At 39.3% G+C, this 20,748-nt stretch overlaps 1 protein-coding gene across 4 annotated transcripts in view; it reads right to left on the bottom strand.

Moving 5' to 3' along the window:
* Positions 1–7,933: 7,933 nt before the first annotated feature.
* The window catches only part of ZNF644 (zinc finger protein 644), a 56,124-nt gene continuing 43,309 nt past the window's right edge, over positions 7,934–20,748 (bottom strand). For 3 of the 4 annotated variants that reach the window (XM_015420190.1, XM_015420192.1, XM_015420191.1), the window contains 2 exons: positions 10,569–10,671; positions 7,934–9,510 (listed from right to left, as the gene is read on the bottom strand). In XM_015420190.1, the coding sequence (XP_015275676.1) occupies positions 9,318–9,510; positions 10,569–10,671 (296 nt within the window). In that variant the 3' untranslated portion in view covers positions 7,934–9,317. Of the gene's footprint in view, positions 9,511–10,568; positions 10,672–20,249; positions 20,373–20,748 lie in introns of all 4 variants that reach the window. The other variant, XM_015420194.1, reaches the window with a different exon arrangement.

The following is a 20,748-nucleotide window of genomic DNA, read 5'->3' as shown; positions in this document are numbered from 1 at the left end:
GTCTCTTTCTTGCTATGACCGCGCGCGTCCGCGGGGGGGGGGGGGGGGGGGGGGAAGAGGAACAGAGTCTGAACATAAGATCTCAATTTATTCCTCCATGTCTGTCCCACTGCATGTTGCTTAATAGGAGGGGATTCCCCCCCCCATGCTCTTTCTCTCTCAGAGGCCCTGGTCTCAGTCTGAGAGAAAATACACAGGCCCGGCCCCCGGCCTAAAATGACCGTCATTCCCGCCAACTTTTCCCCCCGATCCAGTGCCTCCCCCCCGACAGAAGGGTACTCGGAGGGGTGTCTATGGGACTGGGGAAAACACTCCCCCCTTCCCCCGACTCCCAAGGCAAAACAGAGGTTTCCCGGGAGCACACCAGCGTTCTCATCCCTCGCACCGTTTAGGAGGGGTAGATTTACAGCCGGCATCAGCTTACCGCGTTTCAGGTGGGATGTGAGGAGTCGGCGCTTCTCCGCTCCGTATCCCACTAAAATCGCGTCTGCCCACTGCCAGTTATAGAGAGCCTTGTCTCCTTACCACCGCGTTCAATCGTCTCTGCACTCCTGGGCGATCGGAGCAGGCACTCCGCCCCAGGGACGGGTAAGGCCAGCAGAGACCCGCGTCACGGGCCGCCGACACACCTGGATTGGAATCCGACGTCGTCACCTCAGAGCCCCTGCAGTCCGGCTGAAAACGAAACCAGCCGTTGTTTTCCTTTCTTCTTTCTTCCTCTTTTCTTCTGTTCTAATGTGCGCTTTCAGCGCAGCCTGAGCACATCCTGCTGGAAGCAGGGCCGGCAAACAAACTGGAGAGCCTGCAAGGGGATAAGCCCCTCCCCCGCCTGGATCAAAGCTTGGAGCCGACCCTGAAGGAAGAGGAGCTTATCCCAGAAGTAAGGAATGTACCACTACATAACCACTGGAGAATGGACTACAGAGGGAGGAGAGAGTTTTTAATAAGAGGAGAAAGGGGAATGAAAGGTAAATTTCCCTGAGTTTTTAATGATAGAAAAGAGTAAGAGTCCAGTAGCACCTTAAAGACTAACAAAATTTGTGTTCGGGTATGAGCTTTTGTGAGTCACTGCTCACTTCGTCAGATACCTGAGTTTTTAAGGACAGTTTATAGGCCAATTTGAGGATGGCCTATTCCTCCAGGAACTTGGGATGGCCCCCAACATCACATTTGCATAGGATTTCTCCACAGTATTAACCTTCTACAGTATTAATCCCAGCTCAACCCCAGGCAGGGTCAGAGACTGTATGTCTTAGCCCAGCAGTCCCTTCAGCAACAATTCATCTTTTAACCCTCTTTTCTAAAGGAAGGCTGAACCACTTATATGCATCTGTCTAACTAGGAAATACCACTTTCTAGCTCCACCTAGGAAAAGCAAACATAATGGCCTAGATCCAGACTAAACATTTCTGTAGGCGCAAGGATTTCCACCCACAGAGCACAATTTTCTTCTCTCCCCGCACTACTGGAGCAGCCCCAAATGCCCCCTGAAGTCCTGCTCCTGGGGATCCCCCAGGGCAGGTCAAGACAGTTAGTCTGGATGTTTCATAGGTAAGCAAACAAAACCTTAATATCCAGGCTTTTATTACAAGCTGAATGTGCACTTATGTTTAAGGAAAATTAGCACATATCCCTGGACTGCATATAATTAACTGAGTTGTGCTTAATAAATCTGGGCTTGACGTTGAAGTCTTTCACAGGACAACATCTCTACAGAGGGCAATCTGGACTCTACTTGGTGACCAGACTGTTGCTGAATCATGATGTTTAAATCACATTGCAGCCTTTTAAAGTCTGTATGCCACATCCCTCCTTGCAATTAACATTCTCACCTTCCATTTCAATGCAATTTTGTTTACCTTTATTTTTGTATTTATGATTAAGAGCTGTGTGAAGAACAAAATAAGCCCCACCAGAATGGTTTACAATCTAATAGAACCAGTTGCTTCTTGGAAGAGTATGACCAGGGCATGAGAGCAGACACCATCCCTGTGATTTCATATTCAGTATATATACACTGCCTCTGTAGCTATCATGGCTAATAGCTCTAGATGGACTAATCTTCCATTAATTTTAAAAAAAGTTTTTATTCAAAGTTTAAAGTTACATCTTTCACAAAGATACACATAGCTACATCAGATATTCAGTTCAAAATATATCAAATAAAATGACAAACCAAAAATACATATAGGACTAACATATCTGTCCAAATAAACTATTATCCTACCACCACTGATGTAATAAAATTAATATATTATCTGTAGGATCTCTGTTTCAATGCAATAATAGGTCATTCAAGCTCTCCTTTTCATTCTTGTCAAACAAGACCATCTAAGCAAGTGCACTCAAAATATTTACAAATCTTTCTTTCCGTTTCATTTGCTTACTATGCCTTAGTAAAAACTCTATTCGCAAACTACTTTTAATACTTGCCCAAATTCAACTAGCACGAGCTATGTGTGCGTTGCCTTGGATGCACTAGGTGGACCTCTGGTCTGATCCGACAGGGCTCTTCTTAGGCTCACTATGAGCACACTGTGCTGTCTGTAGTGGCGTTCACAATGTGCTTTGTAGTGCAATAAATATGAGACATCTGTTAGAGCAATGGGACTCAAAGTGAACAACAGGCCCTCATTTTGCCCTTCTTTTTGTTCAAGGAAAAAAGTCCAATTTTCGGGAAAAGAAGATGGAAAACTTTGTTGCAAGACCTCTACTGCAGTAGTAGATACTGATGGTATCTATGAGACATCCTATATGAAAAGTAACAGTTCTTTAAACAAACAGTAAATCCTAACGTACTGCTAAGGCAGGAAGCCGTCGAAAACTACACAGCTGCCAAGATCTCAAAGTACGTTAGCCTGACAGTGCACCCTGCATTGTCTGCTCCATAGAATAGCACCTTAAGCAAGATGAAACATAAAGCCAGCACTTTTCCCACCCCTAATTAAATCATTTGCCATCTGCTCCATACTGCACAGAAATTATGTTAGCCGGCAGGTTGCTTAATTTGTTTACTTCTAGCAATGGTAGTTCAAGCATATCTGGCATGTTTCCAGGTAAAATCAGAAACTGCCTTTTAATTTTGTATGAAAAGTTCTGTGACATCTATTGCATCCATTATTAACAGGAATTCCTTGCTTTTACTCTCCAGTATGTTTGTACCACAGATTGTTTTCACTTACATTTCCTTGTGAAAAGATGCCTCTTACCCCTAAGTTAAGAAACCTAACCAGCTGTGCTCTTGGTCCAAAGTAAAACTGAAGAAGTGAGCAGTGACTCACGAAAGCTCATACCCTACCACTAATTTTGTTAGTCTTTAAGGTGCTACTGGACTCCTGTTGTTTTCAAGGCAAAAAACAGTTGCTTCAAGTGCTTCAGAGTCTTGCTCCTTGCGTCAGCAAACAATTCAGCTATGTAAGGAAGAGAATGTCCACTCACAAAGATTCTCTTCCCTCTGCTCGAAACAAATCAAATTCTGACCAGTCAAGTATTGCCATTACAGTTAAAGCCTTTTCATTGGTAACTCTCTTCAAAGCCAACAACTGCAATCCTAACAATGTTTTCCCAGGAGTAAGCCCCACTGAATAACATGAGACTTCTGAGCAGGCCAACTTCAGATTGCTCCCATCTCTTAACCATGAGCTAAACAAAATTCAACAACATCAATAATAGGTATTATTCAATCAAGTTCAATGAACAATGATAAATCAGTGTCGCTACAAAGTAGCAGAAGTGTACACACTAACCTTATTTTCTGCTGTTTTCAGATTCTTATTCCATTTTGAGTTATGTTCAATGCAGTTTCTACATCCAAGTAAGTAGATATGCTATTTCTTACATTATTTTACATGATATAATTGGCTTCTTCATGAAAGAGGCAGATGATGAAAGGCATTTCCAGCAAGTGGTATTTACACTACGTTGACATGCAGCTCCTTATTCGGATAAAATGCAGTTTAATCTTGTTAACTCACACTCTGCTTTGTCAGTCATTCCTTTTACACTCTCTAGTCAGAACGAGAAGAAGAAATCACTACTGTGGCATTTGCTACCGCAGCACAGACTTAAGGCATTAACAAGTTGCATTGGGTTGCGTTTCAGACATACAGAAACATGATTTATGTCTGTACCTTGGTTAGGAGACAGAGCAGCAATTCTAACAAGTGCATATCCCAAACATCTGAAGAACAGTCATACTGGTATCAAGATTCCAGGTATACAATACAAATTTTGGGGGGGCGGAAGTCCCCCAAACTCTCAGATGTATGCTTTTTGTCCCAGTTTTGCATAAGACAACCAAACATTAGCTGGCCATTATACTTTAAGCTTTTCAATTCTGGGAGGTAAACTTAAGAATGAATTACCTAAAATGATGTTGACATCGTCTAAATGATATGCCTGGTGATGAAGGTTAAGGGATACTGAGTTTGAGGGCTTCTGCCTCTTCTGCATCCCCAGCACCCATCAAGGGGTGTTCTGAAGGATGAATTATTGTAACAGATCAAACCTGATTTCAATAGAGTAAGAAGGGTGCAGCTCTTCATAGCACTGCACTGAGAGGGTCAAAGTGATGAGGGCCAATGGATCAGTGAACAGAGCATCTGCTTTCCATGCCAAAAAAAAAAAAAAAAAAAATCCCAGTCAGAGTCCCCACCATCTCCACTTAAAGAGGATTAGCTAGTAGATGATGGGAACAAACACCCGAGATCTTTAAGAGCTGCTACTAGTCAGAGCAGACCACACTGACCATGATGTGCCAACTGTCTGACTCAGTAAAAGCCAGTTTCATATGTGATAAATGGTACTGACCATAAGATACAGCCTATTAAGAGCAATGGAATGCTATTTTGAAAGCAATTCAACTTTAATCATAAAGTGCTTTTATAAATGAAGTAACACAGATGTTGACATAGATGGCCATGAGCAGAGTACTAATATGGTAACACCGAACAGTTCAAATACACTTCCAACTTATTTTTGATTGAACCATGTTCCACACTTGTGTCCAACCTCACTGGAGATTAGTATCTTGTAGGTATAGACCTGGTAAGACTTGGGCTCTATACATGCAAGCCCAGGTCTGGGTGAATGCTCAAGTCCAGTAAACAAAGGTTGAATTAAGTTGTCTGTCAGGAGGAGGAATATTTGAGAAGAGGCGTCAATAAATTAAAGTAAATTAAGGCTGAGGGCATGAAGTAGGGGTAAATTAAAAAGCAGGATCTGGCAGCAACATATGAGAACTGAACTGCAGGCATAAAAGTAACATTACATCAGGGCAAGGGTTAACGGTGACCACAGCAGAAGAGGAAGAACAAAGGAAGGACCTATGGAGGCTACTTGGACCCAGGAGAAATGTCATCTGGCTAAGGCTCAATGCCTAATTCAGCCGGATCTGGACCAAAGTTTGGATATGCCACTTATGAAAAGGAGTCAGGATCGAGGCTCCCTGCAGGCAATGCTGCAGTACCTTCCACTATCTTGCAAATTGGCATATCCAAACTTTGGTCCAGATCCGGCTGAAGCATGTGACATAGCCCTAACATATAACCAGCTACTTTGTAGGAGAGGGAGAACAGAGCTGCCAAATCCAGACCCCTGTTCACCAAAAGCAGATGATGAGTGCTGTCACCTGACTTGGGAAAACATTTAGATTGTGAAGAAATGATACCGATAGTTCTCAGCCATCAACCACACAGTTTTTTCAAGCATTGTGAAAGTTCAACTGTTTTTCTAAAGAAAATAGCTGAGGCATACCCACAAGTACTTTTGGGGGGGGGGGTAGGAATCCCACTCCACCAGCCCCAAGTTCTGCCACACTTGGTCTGGCTGTTTCCCCACCTCCTGATTCTCACCTCTAGGTCCATCTCCACTACATCGCAGCTCAGTTCCCCTTATCACTAGCTCTCCTTCCCTTCAATCTCACTTCCTCCCAATACCCAAAAATTGTCTGAGTTCCATGGTTTCCCCTAAGTCTGCATATCTCTTACTGGGGATGAGGTGATGCATCCCATTTTGTTTTTGAACAACTTGGATTTTTGTACAAACTTTAGGGTCCCCCTTGAGTTTGCAGGACTAGGCTGTTACAGCCCAGGCTAGACCTGTTGGTGGATTTTTGATCTATGTGGAGGCCTACTCCTTCGCTATTAGTCTTCATGAGTATATTTATGTCCGTAGGCATGCTTTAACAATACTTCAAATAACAAGTGGAGATTCCCAAAAATAAGAAAGCTAGTTTGGTGTAGCAGGTATGATGATGGGAGTACAAAATGAACTTTTTGAAAGAATTCGAAAGAACTGACGTTCCTATGCTGTGCTGCAGGGATGTTCACTGCTGGCTGCAGGGAGGTTATTCATATGCTAAACCTAATCTGTCATGCAGGGTTGTTGTGAGGATAAAAAGGGATCATGCCACATATGCCACTTTAGGCTACGTGGAAAAAAGCAAGACAGAAACATTGCAGAGCCAAATCTAAGGATAACAGCAGCTGTCAGAGGCACCAGCCTAAATTTGTAGTACACCACTCCGTCTCACACACTACCCTGCCGCATAAACCAGCCTCAAGAAATAGTGGCTTGGCTGCAGCAATGCACAAGCAGAAATATAAATCAGACTTAGCTCAGTTCCTCTTGCACAAGATTTTGTGCAACACCTAGTTCTTTTCTTGCTTTATATTATAGTGCCCAGAAATTAGTTGCACAAAATCCTGCAAAGGTGAAAAGTGCAGGTTAGGATACAGTGAGTTAGCACAAGTAGCCACCACTTTTTCTTGTATTTCCACCAAACTAAAGCTCTAGTGCAAGTAGAAATTTTGTGCTGGATCCAACCCAACAGTGACCAGTGGACTTGAACTATAGAGATTTTAGAATTTTTCTCAGCTATTCGGCAAGTAATGATCTCTCAACCAGAGGATTTCTTCATGTACACCACTTAGATGTCCAGTGTAGTTGCTTGAAGATGACTGAGAGGCAAAAGCAGAACAAGACAAGGGTGACCAGTAGCCAGAAGAGTAGGTTGCTCCCAGTTGCTCAGACCAGCAAACAAGCCTGGTCCAAGAAAGCCTTTATGATGGGCAAGGGAGATAACTGGATCTGTCCTGTTCCATCCACTGGCATAGTAGCCTCCCTTGACATTCTCTCTTTTGCCCAGAACTGACCGGCAGCACAGAAGCTGAACCCTTGCCCAACTAGAGGTTTTGGTGCTAATAATGCTAACCTGTACACAGGTAAAATCTACTGAAAGCATATTTCTAAAATAAAAATTAAATTGAAAGTGGATTTGATGAAGTCTTGCTGCCTAAGCAGTTCCCTCCCTATAGAAATCCGATGGGTACATATGAAGTTCCAGTTTGCCAGAGTACAAATCTAAATTCTGGGACTGCAATGAAACTACAATTTCATTTCACTGGAAATTATACCAAGTATGTGCACATGCATCCTGATTTTTTTCAACTCAAAGACTTCTTCCCATATTGCAACCTTCCAAAACTCAAAATTTGCCTGCTATTAGCCCATAGACTTCCAATACCTCTATAGAAACGCTTAAAACCCACTGTTATATACTCTTACAAAGTCAGATCTATTTCATCTGTGAACTAACATATCTGAAGCAGATTCAGGTGGGGAGCCATGTTGGTCTGAAGCAGCAGAACAAAGTTTGAGTCCAGTGGTACCTTTCAGACCAACAAAATTTTATTCAAAGTATAAGCTTTCATGTGCAAGCACACGTCTTCAGAAGTTGCATAAAAAGGCTTATACCTTGAATAAACTTTTGTTGGTCTTAAAGGTGCCACTGGACTCATATTTGAAACAGGCCTTCATAGTATTTAAAACTCAAGACAGACACATCAACTCTGTATCTTAAATAAGAAATACTCCACATTACAGACAATTTAATTTTCTTTTAACCCTTTTTATTTAGAGATATATTCTTGGTAAGGAGATATACCATGAGGAAAGCAATTTCACTGGCTGTGAGGTATGTATATTCTCCACCAAAATACTCCTCACATCTCAACTGCTTTTATAACTTTATTTACACGCAAAACAATATCAATGCATTTCCTTGGCTTAACTACAGTATTAGTCACCCTACATGAATAAAATGAAACATTACTTGCATACAGAACCAGTTTTCAAAAAGGAATTTGCTTAATTGTGGGAAAGTGACGTTTTGCTTTTGTTAACAGCCAATATTGATCGTGATCAAGACACCTGCACCATATTTTTCCATCCTCACAGCACATTTATTTCAATAATTCTGTAAATAGGTCCTTAGCATGAGCATAGTGTTACAGTTTTCATACATATAATTACATCCAAAACAAGTTCTAAAATTTGAATTGTAAACATTCTCTTCATATGTAGAAACTTTTCTATTTGTGTCCAATGGGGTTATGAGTGAGCTCTTCAAGCAACTGTAAAATAAAAAGTGTTGGCTGAGCCATGTAGTACATTTCTACAGTATGAACTAAAAGAGGAGGCAAAAGCAACTTTCTCTTTGAGCAAAGCATCAACAGAAAGAGACTTGTTAACAAAACAAAGCCTTGCATTAAAGAAAATATGAGTTTTTGATGCAACAAAAGGATATATACCATTACAGCTGACAAAGTTGGAGGTAGCATGGATGCACCATTTATTGTCAGTGAGAAATGCTAGTGAAGTAAAGAATATTTCCTTACCACAAATAGTTTCCAGTATTATATACATAGTTTTTAGAAATTTGTTTAACAAGTTTCCCTCCACTTTTAGTACAAAAGAGTCTTGTGTGATTAAAAAACACTTACACAGCTAGATAGAATATTACTAAGTGCCCAATTTGAATGGAACAGTCTCTTGAACTATGAAGTACATGATAATTAATGCCCTAAATTGAGTAAGTTGCATTAGCATTTCTTGGTATTGTACAAAACACTACATACATACAAACAAAATATAATATTTTACTAAGCAAGGGGTTTTTTCTTTAATAAACAGAGCACTGATTTCGGTAACACTGTAAAGAACGTTTTCATTTCATAAAACCAGTCGTAAGTACCCATGTGCAACAATTTAAAAAAATGGCTGCTTACATGTAATGGGCTTGTATCAATAGTGAACACAGTAATTGACAAAAAACTTAGTAAACTTTAAAAACACATCTTCCACCCTATATAAAATATAAAGACTACTTACGGTAATTGTTTTAAGTACTCATTGTTTGGATGTTAATTGTCGTTCTTTGCCCCATTTTCCTGCTCCAGGTTTCAGAAACAGATAATTTATTTTAACTTTAAAAAAACTAACAAAAGTATTTCAAATATACATCCAATGCAAATGTCCTATGAAGCTGCTTCAGCCATCAGGATAGAAAATGAAGTTTCAGTAATTGAGGCAGGTTTTTTAAGCAGTGATGTGACTTCCACCATGCCAGCCCCAGTCCGAGGAAGATTTGCATTGACAATGTGGCGCTGCAGGTGCTTTATCCAATCTTCTTGAACAGACAAGGGACCTCGAAAGACCAGACCACAAAACCTGTGCAGAGTTTAAAAGCAGCCAAATACGGCACATTAGTGTTGTGATTAGTGAGTTCACAAAATAACTACATAAAAAGTATCATGGCTGCTTAAATGTAAACAGACTTTCTGGGTATGTATCCAACAATTGTTCATGTAATTTCAAACATCTAGAGCTATATAGAAGAGAAGGCTATACACCACAAATTATACATAACATATTACATACTATAGTTAGTAGTTAATTCCCAGTGGTACTTAGCATGCTCTCTTCCCTAAAACCCTTTCTTTGTTTCATATCTAAGATATAGAATGTAAACGGAAATTTAATCCAGATAAAATAGATACCATAGTAACAGGGAATGTCCTACAGATTAGGGATTTTCCTGGAATCAGGATTGCTTTCAGATATCTGGGTACAGCTGCATCACTTGGCCAGGGAGATACCATGTTCAGACTTCCAAGGTTCACACTTTCACCCTAGCAAGGTGGGAGAGAAGAGGCACAGTCTCCCATGTTGAGAACTACCCGTGGAATTGAGTGAACATGTCCCAATAATCGTTTTTACTGTCAATTACACAGAGTGCTTTTTTCTGAAAGCAAGAACACAGCAACTCAAGGATGGCCAACTATCTGGTGCTTTACTTTGGAAGTATTCAAAAGCTTCAGTTAGCAAAAAATGTTGCATCTGATAATATGGGGAGGGGGAGATTTTATAACAATTTCCCTGAGTTTCTGAGCACAAGACAAAGGTGCTGGCCTCTACCAAGCAGAGTTACCACCAAGTTCTGCCAAAAGCCAACTCTCCAGATGTTTTATAAACATTTCAAAACCTCCTTTAGATGGATTTCAGTGGAGAGCCATCTGTTGAATTTTCATATGGATAAGACTATTCAAAAGAGCACAAGTGCTTCAGGCTTTTTTTACATGGGTTAAAACCGTATTAAAACAGAGGCCTCAATTTTGATTAATCCTGCCATCTATCTCAAGCACACATATAGGATATAGATCTAACTACTGAAACAAAAACAACTTAAACCAAGAATTTCAGTTTACCCATTATAATCCTTTATATACCTGCATCGGAGTATGTAAACTTCATCAGCACCATGAGGTAATGGCAGAATTTTTTTCTTGCTCCCAGATCTTGATCTTGATTTTTTTTGCTTACAATCTATGGCTATTAAGAAAAAAAGGTTTACATATAGGTATACATAAAGAAAGAATGCTTAGTCTTTTGTCATGATTTCCACTCCTACCCCACCCCCGTACTATGCTGGAGAGCCTTTTGTTCTTACGACTTCTGAATATCATATTCCGTTATCAAAGTGTTCAGGCTATCTTCATGCATAATCTCTTATGTCTGATTCCTCTACAGTTCAACCTTTGTACTACAATGTGCATATCTGCTGACCAAGTCATATCTTCAGAATATTACGCTATAATCGATCATACAAACAACAATCTGCTAATGAATTATATAAATAGAGTTCTGTGTTGCAACAAAAATGTCAAGATAATGCATTTTATTCATCCAGCCATAAGATATAAAGATCAATGATTAAATGAAAACTAAGTTTTAACAAGAGCTAATTTGAGTCCAGTAGTACCTTAGAGATATCTAAGGAAGCTTTGATTCTCGAAAGGTTATACCCAGAAAATCGTGTTGGTCTCTAAGGTACTACTGGACTCAAATCTAGGTCTTCTAATGCAGACCAGCATAGTTACCCTCCTGAAACTAAGTTTTAACAAATTTCACAGCTGTCATTTCTCTTCTGGAAGAAGCATTTGATATTTCTGTTCTGTATAACAAAGAAGTCTCATAACAAAAAAAAGTGCTTTATTTAGTTCCTAATGAAATTAGAATCGAATGACAAGGAAATCAGACTCCAATGACAGAATATTTAGTAAAGTGTTCTTTCACATTTTCTACCCAACTAATACACGTAAGAAAATAAAGTTTGCAACAATAGTTAGAATTCTAACTCCCAGATAAATATTAATATAAGCCCTTTTCCCCCAAGGGGGAAAATGTAAAAAATTACATCAAGTCAAATGATCTCAGCATCCTATTATCTAAGGTTTTCTCTACTATGGCATTTATAGACAAAGAGCTAGTAGGATAGGAGGGACAACAGCCTCCAGTCTCTAACAGATTCCTATACTACCAAAGCCTAATATTCACAGCTCTTTTCCACCACCGAGTTGAAAACAAAACACAGGAAACTTGTGGCTCAAAATAAAATTTCAAACCCTTAGACTGAGGCTGTCACTTGATAGACATGATTAGAACTAAGTGTTTCATATCATCTCCTACCATCTCCAAAATGGTATACAGAAAAGCAGAAAATTAAGGTTGTGTGTATTCAAACTATTGTACATCGGCATCTGCGAGCAAATTGCCTCATCAAAAAAAATGTGACACATCGCATTGGTAGACCATTATTCCCAGCCACAAGAATCCACATTTTGTACTATACTTGCATTCCTATGTTTATCTCTAGGATAATAGTAGAAGAACTAGTCTGAAAAGACACTAAAGACCACCTCTATATGGACAGCACGAACAAGAACTCTTATTGTAATGAGATAAATTAGTCACTGCTCAAATTTTCTTAAGTCTAGATTTCCTAAGACAATTTTCTTAAGACTAGATTTCCAAACAAGATTTGTATTCTTCCAAATTCTCATCAAAATTACTAGACTCCTACCACAGACAAATGTACTCAGTAACTGAAACAACATCAGCAGTATCTGCTCCAATAGCAGCTCGTCTTGTACAAGATTACTGAAAGCTATGCACTGTGGTGCATGCCTGGTTACATCTAGATCAAGCTACTGCAAATGAGCTCTGTGTGGGGCTGCCCTTGGAAGCTTCCTGGTTACAGCATTCTGCACTAGTTGATCTTGATTGGAGTGGGCTGTAGGGACAATATCACTCCAGTCTTGGTCAATCTACACTGGCTCCCAATCAGCTTATAGGAATAACTCAAGGTGTTGGTGTTGACCTTTGAAGCCCAACATGGTTTGGGTCCAACATACCTGAAGGACTGCCTACTCCATCATGAGACTACCTGACCACTACAGTCATCTTCCAAGGCCTTAATTCAGGTGCCCCCACCTTCTGATTAGGTGGATGGCAACCTGGGAGAGGGCCTTTGCAGTCATGGCACCAAAACTCTGGAACTCTCTCCCCAGGGAGACTGGTCTGTCCCCTTCTGTTGCCATCTTCTGCCAGCAGGTGAAGAGGGGTTTTTTGGGTTTGTTTCATTTTGTGTTCCCTCAGTGACCACCTTCCTGCCAATGTTTTAATGGCTTGTTCATGTTTTTCTATGTATTTTTAATTGCTTTAATGAGGTTTTTGTTGATTTTAGTGGTTTTTAAGATGTGATATTATCATTATCATTATTATTATTATTATTATTATTGTTATTACCCACCCTATCCCACGAGTGTATGTATGTTTTACTTTATTAGCTGCCTTGGTGACCCTTATGGGGGCAGAAAGGTGGGGTATAAATTTTGTAAAATTAAAAAAAACTGCTCTGGAACTCTGATGTGCCTCTATTAGAGGCAAACCCTAAGTTTCACAATACATTGACAGTACCAAATTGTTGGATAAGCTTCTTTAGATTGCAAATGAAGGCCAGTAATGATTTCTAGTTCACAGATCTGGACAAAGCAACCACAGCATAGAAACAGTCCTACGCGACACTCCAAGAAAATATACAAGAACCTCTTAGCAAATGTGCAATGCCAAGTGATCAAATTTTTAAAAAGTCACTTTCCCATTCTGCATTTGATAATCACCAGCAGTTCAGCCAGATGTAAACATAATTGGTCAGCATACTGGGCCCCTCATTCTCTTGTATACCACAGTTACAGGGCTGCCCTATCTTCACCAAATTAATGACCCAGAATTTATTCTAATCTCAGGTGTATTTATGACAAGCTCCATGGTTAAGAGAGTCAACAAGAATACAGAAAAATAAAAACCAGGAAAATGGCATTAAGTATTCCAAAAGACCTGCCTGCTGATGTCTTTAGAAAAAGCTCCTACCTAGAGGTCCTGCCTTTTGCATGGGAAGACTTTGCCATCTAGCTGGCTCAGTGTTAGGTGCTGCTTTATATTCCAGATGGGTTTTTGTTATTAGGAACTTTTAATAATGTTGTATATTTTATTTTGTAAGCTACCTTGAGTGGGTTCTCTAAAGAGGCAACACATTTTCTTAATAAACACACACAAACAGTACAATTGTGGGCTGAAGGGTCACTCTACAAGTTAGAACAATCTAGCCTTGACTTCAGACTCTATAGAATATTTTTTAAAAATAAAGCACCACAGACGCAACACTTCTCATGGCACTTGTGTGATATACTTCTGGTTTTTCAGTTAACTCAGTTGAAAGGATTGCACATATATCTGTGTCACAATGACAGACATTAATCATGAATCTGAGGAAACTTATGTACTGCTTTTCCATTACAGACGTACATAAAAACAAATGCTACCGTGACTGGTGTATTTTAGCAACTTATTTACATAAAGACCTGTAAAATTAGGCAGTTTTAAAAATTACATTAGTAACTGCTGCCGAGACGAATTGTAACTAGAAATTAACAGAAAAATAATCTGCTTGTGTGCATCATTTGACATGATGCAGTTTTCACTTACCTGTCCAATTGAGACAAGTAGCATCGCTTACCACCTGCCTCCACCACATCCCTCTCCAGACATACACACACCATCCTGACTGAATCCCTCAATGTGTCAAGGCTAGAACAGGCTTTCAAGGTTAACTCATTGGCACTTTCCAGTGCTAGTGAAAAGTATCACAACACTATTATGACAGCAGATGCAATCATAATACTCTTGCCACTTTTTTCTCACACTAAAAAGAGCATTACAAAGTTATTCTGACTTTTTCTGCTAGTTTTAAAGTGCTGAGAGATAAAGGTAGATAGAAACAAAATAGTCCGAGTAGGGTAAGAATATTGTGATGGAAGGCTAGGAAGCAACAGCAGATACACAGATGTTGACTACACCAGACAGGCAGGTTTTACATAAGTACTTACATTGCAGGGGTCTGAGTAAAACTTTCTAAAGTTTTATGAAAAATAATACCTACACTACAAATCTGATCCATTCCAACAAAAAAAAATTGTCCAATGGCTTCAGAACATTTAACTAAATAGTTCTCTTACTATTAAGGAATTTTTCCAGTTTGGGTCTGATGATGCATGAGACACATTACATGATTGGGTGCTTAGACAGCCCTGGCACCAGTCAGAAGACAACTCTGCATGGTCAAAAGAAGGTCAACAGCAAACTACAAGTACTAGCTTTATTTACAACATTTCTAGTATGTTATGGAGGCTTTTCTTCCTTGCTTTCCATGTCCAATCTCTCTTACTTCACTGCTCCTCTGTACAATTCCCAGGACTCCAAAGGTTGTATCATCCTCTGATTTGAGGGCTGGTTAAAGTGTCCCATATGCCTAATCAATAGTTTACATTACAGACAAACTGCATTTCTATGACATTCTTAAACCATGTCTCATTTTGTCACATTCATTAAAAATAATGCCCCTAAAGTTATATACAGTGAAATACGCAACTGCAGCCTTCTATCCAATGATGCTTTTTTAATCTGACATGTAACACTAACATTGCCCACCAAAAACCTAAAGCACAGCTATTCTGTAAATCCATTCTCTAGGAATGTCAGTTTGGTACTTTTGATAAGCTCTGTTTATTTATAGTCTTCCTCTTCCTTTCACAATAAACCATTTATTCTTTTTAACTGTAGCTTATGCAACCAATAAATTTATTCTCAACTTTCAAGTATGGCAAAAAGCAGATGAATCAATAATTTAAGCTTAAGACTCACTAAAATATACTACAAGTGTCTTGTAAATACAATACAATTACACAATTAAAAAGAGTACACAGTGGGTAAACTACACTCCACAGGTCATAAAAGATTCAAAAAGGGGAGACAGTCCAAATATATGTTGATCAGAATATTATGCATGCTGCCATGACCTGGAAAGCCCAGGCAAGCCCGAAATCGTCAGATCTCGAAACCTAAGCAGGGCTGACCCTGGCAAGTATTTGGATGGGAGACCTCCAATGAATTACCAGGGCTGGGAGGCCAAAGGCAGGCTATCAAGCCACTTCTCTGAATGTCCTCCGTGTCCCAATAGGAGTCGCCAGAGGTTGCCATGACTTCCAGGCATGAGCGCACACCCACACACAAAATGCAAAAATACAAAGAAAAGAAAAGAAAGAATATTATGCCTGCTCAGTGAAAGCTAGAACCAAGATGAATTACACTGAATTAGTATATTGTTTTAGAATCATTATTTAAATCATTATTTAGAATACACGTAACTATGCTAATATACCACTTATATCTTGAGTAAAACTTTGTTGGTCTCAAACTTTGTTCTGCTACTTCAAACCAACACAGCTACCAACCTGAATCTAGCCACTTATACATATAACACTATCCTTGGTCGAAAGGAAGTTACATTTTTATCTAACTCCTGGTCCTCTAGAACCTGTTTATGCCAGAAGTTAAGGCCCTCCCTCTTAGAATAGTATTTCCTTGAATGTAACTTCCTCTGTTCTGAATAATTGTGTGTATTACCTGCCGTCAAACTGCTGCCAAACCAATCTGTAAGGTAACTGAGAAATAAGTGGTAAATTGAAATATTTAATCACAACAGAATCTGATACTTTCAATTGATTCATCAACTCCAGATAGATCAATTATGAAAAATGACCTAGACTTATTCTTAAGTATCATTTGTGTTTCACTGCATCAGCATAGGAAACAAGTGTAAGAGCACAACTCACTAAGTGAAAGAAAGGAGTCTCAGGTGCTAGAAAGCACAGATGCAGAGGCAAAAAAAGAGAGGTGCTAGGTTGATAAGGAAGAATTTCAACAAGTACAGAGAACTGCAAGGCAAAAAGAGACAGGAAAAATCTCAGAAGGCACAAGAGAAACTTCTTTGCCATTCCCAATTATGCCAAACTGATTATTAGCACGTGACAGAAGACCTAGCTGTCTTTCTCTTATACTACAGAAAAATGACTGCATTCAGATGAAACAGCAAACAATAGCTTGCTGTCAGAACAAGTCTTGGAAGTCACTGGGCTCATATACTCCCTCCTCCCCTTGTACAAGGCTCATACATAGAAGATTACCTGGTTGCCAACAAGTCATAATTTGTTGTGAGATCTAAAACAGACGCAGTGGTGAACTGCGTTTTTGTTCTCTTTCCATATCAACCAGGATTAAACTGCTTAGGATCCCTGTTTGCCACTGGCAAAATGCATGACAGCTTCTGTGTAGTGTAATGGGTCAGACAATTAGACTAAGACCTGGGAGACCCAAGTTCAAATTCCCACACTGCCATCAAACTCACTGGGTGGCACTGGGCCAGTCATACCTCACTAGTCGCTGTGAGGATAAAATTAAGAAGAAAGAACCACATACATTGCTCCTTAACTCTGTGATGAAAGAGCAGGATAAAAATGTTTTACATGAAGACACTGCTTTTAACCTGGTAGGTGCCTTTTCCATGCAACTGCTTCTGTGTCAGCTTCTCATTTCCAATTGGCAGGAGTGCTTGACAGAGCGGAAGGAGAAGGAGAGACTCTCATTAGTCAGCACTGATTCTTGAATGACTATGCTACGTGGAACATGAACAACTTGTTCAGACTTCGGAACTGAATTGCCTATCATTTCTTAACCAAGTAATGTCATAATTACAAGAGGAGGAGAGGTCTATTTTCTGAGCAGTCTGGCAAGGGAGAGTCCAGTTTCCAAGGCTGAAGTTAGCCATTACTTTCCCAAAATCTAACCAAGCACTGAAGAGAAAATATTCTAAAACTACTGCTACTGTAGAGATACAGAGTCAAGATTCAGTGAAAAACGCCAATGCCTTGCCCAAAAGCCAGTGTAGCCCTGGAAAAACATTTATTTTCAGCTTCAACTAGTTTGATAGTTGATGATATTTCTCCTATTCAAAAGCAAAATACAGATGAAGTCCCATAGCAATTAGTTGTTCTGGATTTTCCAGGCTGTATGGCCCTGGTCTTGGCATTGTAGGACCTGACGTTTCGCCAGCAGTTGTGACTGGTGTCCTCAGAAGTATAACACAGAAAGATGGAGTACTCTCTCTGTGTCAATTGTCATATATACCAATAAAGGTTGTTTACAGACACAATTATGCAACTAGGACAAAAAAACAAAATGCTGAAAGGAATTTCAAGGAAATAATATTTCCTTGAAAACTATATAAATACACAAAAAAAGTGGTGTACTGTTTTGAAAATGAAAGGAACAAGAAAAAAATGCTTCATACTCTGGTTGGTATATCCTTTGACCATAGGGACATCAAAGCTTTAATCACAATAGAACTATGATTTACAGAATAGACTTTCCTCCTTAACAGCAGCACAGTCTGTATTATAAAAACAGGCAGGGCTACACTACAATGATTTGTTAAGTCTGCCAAAAATACTGAAGCCAAGATCCTCTTATGAAGCCTGTAGAAGAAAATCAGAAGTTTTGCATGAAATATATACACAATTCTTCACAGATACTGCTGACACTGAATGCTTAAACATAGAGGGTTAGATCCACAGTCCTCTTCTCCCACATAAAAAGGAATGGCAATTTTTGCCAATTCCCTCTTCGCACTGCAGACCCCCACCTTGTACCCACTACTATTCCTGAGAATGTCCCGGAGGTGCCCCCCCACCGCAGACCCAGCTTTTCAGGGAACATAGATGGTTGCAATGGGAAGAAAGAGATGAGCAAGATTTAGACCTTTGCATCTAACCTAAAATTTATAACTCATAGTCCTAAAGATATTTATTTCTTCTTTGTAGACAGCTAAATTTTCTGCAAAACTAACAAGTCTGTAACACAAGAAACCCCGACACAAAATCTGTTGCAGTCTAGCTTTGCCAACAGCATATGGAAGTTCTGTACAAATTACAAATATTCCTATTCATTTTGATTATGAGGTGATTTGCAAGTGTGATGACAGAGCCTGACTTTCCAACAACAGAGTCTAACGTACGGAAACTATCACAGTTATTTCTGACAACTAAGTAGGTAATGATTAAATGCTTTGATAATTTACAAGAGTTTATGCAGATGTTAAGATTCCCCAAACTTTAAGGGATTACCTGTAGTCTGTAGAGCCATCCTCCTTTTGCATATTAATCCCCTCCCCCCAAGGTTGCACGGGTATCAACATTAAATCATGGGAAACATTAAGCAGGGTTATTTTTTAACCAAATTTAAGACCAACTTTAAATTATGGTTAAAACCAAGCCCAGGCAAACATTAACCTTGGTTAATAGTAGTGCCAGCTTAGCCAACAACTATAGTAAAGACTGCAAGGGAGGAAAGTAGCAAGGACACAGTATCCTTCGCTATGGTTAAGTGATGGAGTTTGGGGATAACAAGATTTATGTACGCACACTCTTAAACTAGAATGCTTGAACTTAAAGAGTGCCAGTGAGCAATTTTATGTATTCTTCTGACTGCGTGTTAAACAACGCTATGGTCAAAGGGAACAAACAGCTGCCTCATCCTTCCATCACAGAACAGTGATAACAAGGCAGTGACTTTTACAAAAACAAACAAAACCCCCATGTGCTGTTCAAACTTCCCTCACAAACAGCAGAACAATTTCAAGCCAACTCAGAGATAAGTAATTAATATACTGGTATGCTCAGAGAGTAACTGAGGTTAGGAGACAGGTAAGCATACCAACTGGTAAATCATAAGACAGAAATACCATTGTTCAAGCTTACTATTTTTCATGCTTTTCTATGGACTGCTAATTATTTCAAATGCTTGGATTGATTACTAATGGGTTTCTATAGGGTTCATATGCTTGTGCTTCTACCAGTTTACCCCGCTAAGTAGTCTTGACAGTTTTTCAGATGGCAGCATTGTGAAGTATTTTCACCTGGAGAAATCTTGTTTATATACATTTGACTCTGCGTGTTTGTGTGTGTGTGTGTTTGACTGCTCAAGCCCCTCTGTGTCACAATCTTCATGATATTTTAATAACCCCATGATGTCTCCTTAGTTACTCTTGCTTCTTTTGCCAGTTTGGACCACAATAATTAGGTGCATTTGTTTCATGTAAGGACCCATGCAGTACAAGCAAAAGCCACTTCACAGTACAAAGTACTGAAAAGGTAAGTAAATGTAATTCTTCTGGGATGTCACTATCCAATTTATTTTTGTGAAAGACGAACATAAACTACAAAAAGTGACTATATGGGGAAAATAATGATTAAACATGAGGTGCCAAAAATAGTACAAACATGTAGCTGTCCGTGTATAGCCTATTTCAGTATTAATTTATCTAAGGGATGGGCTGTAATGACAGATTAAAAAGAAAAAAGACATATTCTGGCATATCCTCTCATTAACAGCAGCAGCCTCTTGAATTTAGCCAGAAAATGGAAAGCATTCAGCTCTCAGCTGTTTAAATACATGAAATAATGCTGGATCAAAAATAAAACAATGAGAATAAAAAAACAGGCATGAAAAAATGGACAATAGCAACCTAGGTTTACAAGTTGCTAAAGTTCTGTCTCAGATTTCAGTGTCTGTTTCAAAGAATTTCAAATGTCAGCTGAATTAGTAAATGACTTTGTCAAGTCTGATGAGAAAAACGTATACAGACAGACTTGATTTTACATCTGTAACAAACATACCTGTCCCAGTCAAAAGTCCAGCACTCTTCTTTCGTGTATAAGCGCGTAAGTGGTTGGACAGGCTAACAGCACTTGTAAACGCCGTTTTGCAATGCACACACGTTCTAAGCTTCACAGGCATACCTATCATTCAAAAGAAAACTATAATCCAGTTCTCTTTAAAAAAAATGAAACTCTCAAAGCGTTTGGAAAAATTCTGTATTAAAAACTGCTTTCAAGTCTGTTCACGGCATTGGAACAATTGTTTCGTACACCAGGAGGATCCAAGCTAATGGCTATTACTTTCATATGTTGCATTTAGCACAAAACATGCTATTTTGTGAGAAAAATGGAAGGCGCGATTTGAATCCCTAAGCTTCTCTGAATTTAACACCTATTATCACTTGCCTGCTGATCTTCACATTACACAGATTATTTCTTAACCCCAGAATACAATCCTGTGATTTGAATAGCACAATTCTGTTAAGAAGTTTCAAAGCTTGAAACATTCCCAATAAAG

Source organism: Gekko japonicus, unplaced genomic scaffold (genome assembly GCF_001447785.1).
Source record: "Gekko japonicus isolate JY-2015 unplaced genomic scaffold, Gekko_japonicus_V1.1 scaffold134, whole genome shotgun sequence".
NCBI classification, from domain to species: domain Eukaryota; kingdom Metazoa; phylum Chordata; class Lepidosauria; order Squamata; family Gekkonidae; genus Gekko; species Gekko japonicus.
Note: the sequence above shows the minus strand (reverse complement) of the source record. Positions and strands in the feature narration are given on the sequence as shown.